Source organism: Oratosquilla oratoria, chromosome 11 (assembly GCF_046742065.1).
Source record: "Oratosquilla oratoria isolate Oo_2021 chromosome 11, ASM4674206v1, whole genome shotgun sequence".
Lineage (NCBI taxonomy): Eukaryota > Metazoa > Arthropoda > Malacostraca > Stomatopoda > Squillidae > Oratosquilla > Oratosquilla oratoria.
The window spans coordinates 57,734,934-57,742,784 of NC_134787.1; the positions used below are offsets into that span (position 1 = coordinate 57,734,934).

Consider the following 7,851-nt stretch of genomic DNA (forward strand, 5'->3'; position numbering starts at 1 on the left):
ATAATTATCATGGATGAATAGTCATTTTCATGTCAACTGCTTTCATGTTTTGTTAATGGTTCACTGATATCCATTTGATCTTTATTAAGTGTATTTTTTTTTTTTTTTCGGAAATAATCTTATGATCCTTAAGCTGAAAAACACACTTTATGAACTCTCTTGAAATAGTGCGTAAAATATGTACATTTTCGGGTAGTTATGTGTTTGACATTCTTAAACATATCTTGTTCGTTTTGTCTGTATCTCACCGAAATATCTGATTTCAGTAATGACATGTCTATGTTGACTGTAAAGAACTTGTAAGAAAGAGACCGAACACGTTGGTCCTCGCGAAAACAACGAGGAGAACATGTCGAACATGTCCTCGACCTCTTCCTTGGACCAAGCCCTCGTGTTTCCTCTCAAGACTTCCCTGGCCACCCTCAACTCCCTCGACTTGGGGAGGTCACAAGCAGACTCCGTGGATGCTATGGCCTTCGTGAACGCCAAGGGACTCAGACGGAAAAAGAGTTTAAGCCTCACCGACATATCGAACTTAGATAGCTACAATTTGCTCGGACATTCTCGAAGAACGAGGGGTCTTGTTCCCGAGAACGATTTAGGGAGGCAGGTGTCCCGTGGCGTGGTCAAGTCCACCAGGTCGCAGACCTTTCTGGGCGTAGAAGGTCCTGGGGGCAGACGGAGCAGAAGTCACCAGATCCTCACTACATCGACTTTGAGTATTGGTGATATGATGAATTCTGGAGAGTACCGTGCGAGCGGATGGCCTCTGCGTCATCTCAGGTCACCCATCACGCTGTCCATGGTCAGGTCGGCCGAGGACGTCCGGAAACTCAGAAAGGAGGGCCAAGTCCAGACCAAAGCTCGGCAGCATTGGCAGCGTTTGGCCATGTTCGTGAGTCTTGACCGCGGTCTTAACCTTAACCGTATAGACTCGAGGGCCAAGGACCTGCGGGCTCGTCAGCCTTTCGGTTCCAGTGCCTCCTACAAGGAACCACGGACCGTCCACAGGAAAGTTGGCATCGTAGAAACCCGGCCCATTTCCTGCGGAACCATCCCGCGTAACCCGGTGACCATTGCCGTCCAGCTGGCGGGAGACGGGAATCCTAAGAACCCAAACCGATGGCTCTCGTCGGCCAGCGAGAAGAAGGAAAAGGTCGTCGAAGAAAGTGTTCAGGTCAAACACTTAGGCGAGTTTCAGTCGGTTCCTCCTCATTCGCCGACCCAGGCGGCGGGAGCCTTCGCGTCTCCCGGACCCCGAATTCCGGGGAAGAAGCTGAGTATGACCGAGAGGACACAGCAGTTGGCTAATCTGATTCATTATCAACATCAACGCAGCGCACGTCGTCGAGAGAGTGAACAGGTGAGTATTCCAGGTGGCAGAAAAAAATTGTCACTATGAAAAAGGTGGTTAGAATAATAGAGATGGATTGTACTCAAGTTTACTTAGTTAAATAAACATACACACACACACACATATGGTGTAGCACTACCGTCTTGGACTGCTAACTCAGCGGTCCTGAGATCGGTCCCCAACTGGGACTTAAAAGCATTACAACACAAAAAGCCGTCACCCATTCCCTCCGATAAGGCATTGTTTGTATGCGGTGTGTGTGTGTGTGTGTGTGTGTGTGTGTGTGTGTGTGTGAGTGAGAGAGAGAGAGTATCAATGGGAGCAGTTGTCCAGGATCAATTATCATATTGGTCAATTGTCCAAGGAACAGTTCTCAGGGGCAGTTGCCCTAGAACCCCATTAGGCTACACTATGGGTCACTATAGGTTACATAAAATCGCTTGGTGGCAGTCAGCACAAATGGGTTCGTTAGAAGTGAGAAGGGTAATGATAATTTTACCCCCTTCACTGTGAAGGGTATTCTCTTCACTGTAAGATAATGACATAATTTTTATTGCTGAATGTATTTATCATAGGATCTTATAATATCTGTAACAATTTTTTATTTCAGCCATGGAGATAATTTTTAGGGCGATGAAAGCAGTTTTACAGCTGATTTCATTTTAGGTATGGTTTAGTTGAATACTCTAGTTTATCCACAATTTTTGTTCATGTCGTGATTTAACCAACGGCAAATATCAGTGTGGTTTGACATGCTTATAACTTTGTTCCCTTATCTTTGAAATGAGATTAAGGAGGTTAGATTAAGATTTCCCATGAGACATTTTTTCTCATATAAACTCGAGTATGTAGCTGTTTTTCTGTAAAGCAATATTTGTTATCATTTATGATATATTTTGGTATATTTTTATACGTAGAATATTTTTTTTACATAGTGCTTATGCTGATAAAAAAAAAATTGTGTTCGGAAGTTGACGGTCTGAGCAAAATAATGGTCACCCTTTACCATTCAAACGAAGTACTAGAGAGAACGGATGATGACTCGTATATATCCGTTTTCTTTGATAAACTTCGACGGCGGCCATAAGCTGCTCCACTAAATCGACTACAGCGAATCCCAAGGCATAAACTCGGAAGCCATGCAATATAAAGATCGTTTTGTCACATCCATTGTTGCATGTGTTGGATATGAAAATGTGAGACAATTTTTTCTCGTTAATGTGCAACTACGGAATGTTTCATTGGTAATAGTATTGGTTTGGAATTTGTGAGGTGAATGAGAAATAATAATTTATACAGGTTATTTAGAAGTTATATTAATCATTAATGGTCTAGTGATAATTCAGTCGTAAATCATTAAAATGCTAAGCAGCCTTCCCGCATCCTATGTTTCTTCCAAACCATGTGACCTCGATGTTTACATACTTCTGTGAAAATATACTCTGCAATTGTAATTATTTTGAATTATGTGTTCTTTTCATTATCACCATGTATACTGATTCAATGCCAAATAGATTGATTATTCTCATCATCATCATCATCATTGTCATCATCATCGTCATCATCGTCTCTCTTTCACAACTGCCCAAATACTGTAACTAGTTTCCATATGTTTTCTTCAGTGTCCATCATAATCACAGCTCTATCTCAGTTTTGTTCAAACGTCATGGATTTTGTGTTTCGCACGTGCCTCTCTCTCTCTCTCTCTCTCTCTCTCTCTCTCTCTCTCTCTCTCTCTCTCTCTCTCTCTCTCTCTCTCTCTCTCTCTCTCTAACACACACTCACACGGCTCGATGGCGCATTAGTGGCGTTCGCAACCGCTACTCCAACGGGCCGGGTTCTGATTCCGCCCAGGGCTGATATAATTTCAGTATCGCTGCGCTGCGAGCCGTTACTCCAGCTCTCGTGGACGATGAGTTGGGTGTGTGCGTTTAAGGTCACAGGATTATCCATAGATCGGTCATATACTGTATGAGGTGTGAGCTCTCATTTGGGAGGGTAAAACCTGCCGTTCACGAGTCCAGTACGTGATCCAAGATCGTGGTGAAACACACACACACACACACACACACACACACACACCACACACACTATTCTCACTTGTCTAACCTCACAGTATCACTGCGCTGCGAGTCGTTACTCCAACTCTGGTGGGCGGGGAGTTGGGTGTGTGTGTGTGCGTGTAAGTCACAGCATTACCCATAGATCGGTCATATATAAGCTCTGAACTCTCTTCCGGGAGGGTAATAGCTGTCGTTCACGAGTCCAACACATGATGCAAGACCATGGTGAATCACACACTCACACACACACACACACTCACACTCACACTCCTATATTCCCACTTGCCCAACCTCACTGTATCTAATTTTCCCCGGTCAGTTACATACCACTCTTTCTTATTTATGTAGAAAGTTTGGGAAATAATTCTTCTAGTTTTTTCTTCTTTATACCTGGATACTATCTCTCCATCTTTACATTCGTGGAAATAAAGCTTTCATCTTTTCTCTACATCTGTAGGAGTAATTCCTCAAATCTTTTTATAATCGTGGAAATATATATATTTTTTCTCCCTCTCTACGTCTTTTTCTTTATTCTTTTTAGCATCTTCCATTTGCATCACAACTTCCTCTGTTCTGTTACTATGGCGTCTTTTACCATTACTTCTTGGTTCACATGATATTCTTAAATAAATGATGTATTTCTATGTATGTCCACATTTTTATCTCTCTATCGACTTGATTTGATGTCGCATCTCTTTGCATAAAAGTAATTATGAATTTGTTAGAAATATGTTTTCCTACATTTGTCGTCACATTGGGAGGGAAATTGGCGAGAAATTGTGGCTGTAATGATTAATTATCAGTAAATTGCGGTCTGCTTTGTAGAAAAAATGTCTGATATTTAAAATCAAAGCCGTCGTTTTATTTTTTCTTTTCTTTAATAAAAAAAGTTATCTGAAGTAATAACTTTCTTACATATACATATGCGCGTCATGTATAGCTACGTAGGTACACTTTATACATAAATATTTGAGTAACTCGTGATTAATGGTTATTGTTAAATAATATAAATGAATAGATAAATATTGATATATAGTATGGATATAATTCGTAATTAATATATATCAGGTAGTTTTGGTAATAGGTTTATTATCCATTGTAATTCCAGAGAAAGGCATAGGAAATGTGCTTATGGATAGTTTTCAGTAAGTCCCTGTTTCTGTTTGCTGATGTACTGTATAGAATATAGAATTTACAAACAGAAGAGACGGAGACTGAATGAGCGTGAGAAAGCTTTTAATTATACAACGGGCAAATAATAATAGTCCGATGCGATTGATGAAAATGTATAAGTTTATATATTCGTTTAGAAAAATATTTTCATATTATTATTATTATTATTATTATTATTATTATTTATTAGTTTAATTAGTTACTTGTTCATTTTTGTGATTTTTTTTACCTGTAAAATTAGTTTATGTTCAGCCCAACGAATAGAATTCATACAAAAACCTTTACAAAAAAAAGGCTCGCCTTTGTAGTAAAAACAAATAAACATAGAATATATATTAGATTCTCAACAAATATCTGTTTACATAGTTTGCATATGTCATGGGTTATGTTCGGGTCTATTGTGTGGTAAAATATCATCTGGACAGCATACAGTTACAGTTAATTAGCAAGATATATGTTTAACGTGGATGCAGATAGTTTAGTACAACACGTTATATATAACTAAACATTAATAGATGGAACTCGCAAATGGAGGAGGCTAGATGACAGCTGGTTATGATACCTAAGTGCAAGGTGGATAATGATTAAGGAGTGTCTTGCATATGTAATGATTCGTCATTGGGCGTGTATTTTGTTAGCAATAGGCTTTTTTTTTTTTTTTTTTTAACAATATAGCATCAAAGAGTTCGAGTTAGAGAAGTGGTGAACGAGACATTTAAGGCAGCAGAACGGAAGGATATTATAAGTTAAGAAATAATTATTGTTATTATTATTATTATTATTATTATTATTTTTTTTTATCTATTTATGCATAATCTTTTTAGTAATAGTAGTAGAGATTAGTCTCTAGTTCTAATAAAAGTTTTCCGATTAACTTGGTTCGTCGGGATGTCGCCACCAAAGTCTAAAATATCGACTTCTTGAGAACATGCAGTCAGTACCCATCCCGGGGGTGGGATGATATGGTGACGTCGCAACCGGACAAGATGATTGTGGGGCTGGATGCAAAGTTTTATGCAAAGTTCGTTACACAGTTGAGAAAAAGCAAATTCCTCAACACTTGCAGGTGAGAAAGAAAAAATTACTAACAGTGGTATTCTTAAAAAAAAATACTTTCCTTATATAAATCTTGTATAAATCCTTGGAAGGGAAAGATTCATATAACGAAAGAAATTTTCTTAAGAATACCACCTTAAGAATCTTACGGTGGTATCCTTAATTTTTTTTCTCCTTTCCAAGGATCTATGTAAAAATAATATAAGGAAAGAATTTTTTTCTTTTTTAAGAATACCACCGTAAGATTCGGTTTAGCGTCGCGAACTTCCCCTTACGAAGGACTTTGTAACGTGGAATTTAATGAACCATGCCCTTGGTCCAACTCGCCTGCGGCAGCTTTCGAACCTGCCGCCACCTTGACCTCCGCCTCAAGTAGCGACGCTCTACCCCGCTTAGGCAACTACTATAGTTGTTTACCACAATTCTTGTGTCCTTGTGTTACCAAACGTCACTGGCGGATTTTTTGTTTATATATTCATTTATTTAATTTTTTATTTTTTACTATGTATACCAGCGTTTCTCAGCCAGGGTTCAAGGTTCCGCAAAAGGTCCCTAAGGGTTCCGCGAGAACAAGTGAGATAAGCAAATGCACTTTTGATTTTTTATTTAATTTCATATACGTAATATAATTAAACACGTACGGCATATTCTTGGTTATTGTAATGATGTAATATAGACATCATCCTTGAGACATGCAATTTATTTTAAAGGTTACGCAAGGGTAAAAAGGTTGAGGAACGCTGATATATATACAAAGAATTTTTTTCCCCATACAAGGGAGGTTGCCAAATCAAGATACGTAGCTACTCCCACCCATTCCACTCCCATCCACCACCCTTTCCTTCGTCTCATCTTAGCTCCTTGTGGATGACGGGTCATCCCTGTATCCCGCCTACTGCCCTGGGTCAGAAGCAATGCAGCAAGGCACAGTACAGAACTTCATAAAAAAAATCTTAACTATACTGTATGTAAATTAAGACTTTTGATGGCATGAATACATTCTGGCCAAACACCAAATAATTTTTTTTTTTTTTTTTTTTTTTTAACAAAATGGAAAATCGACTTAGCGAGGTCTTCAATGGAAATGGCTGATGTGAAGTTATATGTAGCCAGCGCACAACTCGATATTACGTTAAGCGAATGAAAACGTATAACCCATTGTATCGATGTAATATAGCAAACGAAAGAAGAAATAGGTAGATTATTGGGTCCATAACGATGCAATGCAATAGATTAATATAATAAAAAAGAGTGGGTGTTGTATTGTATTTCTTCGAGCTTAATCGAACTGAATCTTAAGACTTGGAACCATGTGTCATGCGACTGCCCAATCAGGAAACTTGTTCTTCGTTAACTGAATGACTGGAAACTGTTTTTATCAACGTTTCGACTTGATTGTCTCATACTTTTGTTACTTGTCCGATAGAAGAACATAAGAATGAATGAGACTGCAAGAGACCATAAGGCATACACTAGGCAGTTCCATGTCCGTTACTACTTATCATCCCCCTCCATAAAGTTTTCTAAACTTCTTTTAAAGTAACCGATAGTTTCAGCGCTCACTACATGGTTACCAAGTCTATTCCATTCATTAACCGTTCTATTGGGAACTTCAGAAATTCGGAAGACTACTATTCGGTACGCAAACTTCTTCCAGAAACGTACCTTAAAACTGGAAAGAGCTTCTGGTATCCGAAACTTTATATAGTTCAGAAGCGTACCTTCCTAATATTGGAGTCTTCCGAACTTTAGATTCCTTCCCGATAAAGAGAACTGTGTGGCGACGTCTGAGGCAGTGGACAGTAATGGCTCCGCCGTGGCCTTGGGGTCTTCTCCGTGTCTCTCATCGAGCTCAGAAACAACAAAATATCGTACATTCTTCAAACCCTTTGCATACTGAGTTCCCCAGAACTGGCGCCCACGCTCCATCCCTCCTTTTCTCTCTCCGTATATCTCTCCCTTTCCCTCTCCCTCCCTCTCGCTCACTCTCCATCTCTCTCCCTCTACCTCTACATGTCTACGTCTCTCTCTCTTCCTCCCTCTCTACCACACTACATCTCTCTTTCCCTCTCTTCCCCCCTCTCTATCCTTCTCTCCCCCTTCATCTCTCTCCACCCCCTCTCTCTCTCTTTCACTCTCATTGTCATCATCGCAGTCATCATCATCATTACCATGAACACCACCACCACCACAATCACTATCACC

General features: G+C 39.6%; 1 protein-coding gene across 1 annotated transcript; it reads left to right on the top strand.

The window, feature by feature from the left end:
* The first annotated feature begins 298 nt into the window (after positions 1–298).
* Positions 299–1,757, top strand: LOC143030060 (uncharacterized). The gene is made up of 2 exons (XM_076193264.1): positions 299–1,363; positions 1,719–1,757. The coding sequence occupies exons 1-2, from the start codon at positions 350–352 to the stop codon at positions 1,755–1,757; spliced, it is 1,053 nt and encodes a 350-aa protein (XP_076049379.1). The 5' UTR covers positions 299–349.
* Positions 1,758–7,851: the final 6,094 nt, after the last annotated feature.

Excerpts from the sequence above, each read along its gene's own strand:
- LOC143030060 (XM_076193264.1), top strand. The coding sequence starts at position 350 with ATGTCGAACATGTCCTCGACCTCTTCCTTGGACCAAGCCCTCGTGTTT. Across the intron at positions 1,364-1,718 it reads GTCGTCGAGAGAGTGAACAG|GAACAGTTCTCAGGGGCAGT; the intron begins GTGAGTATTCCA and ends CAATTGTCCAAG.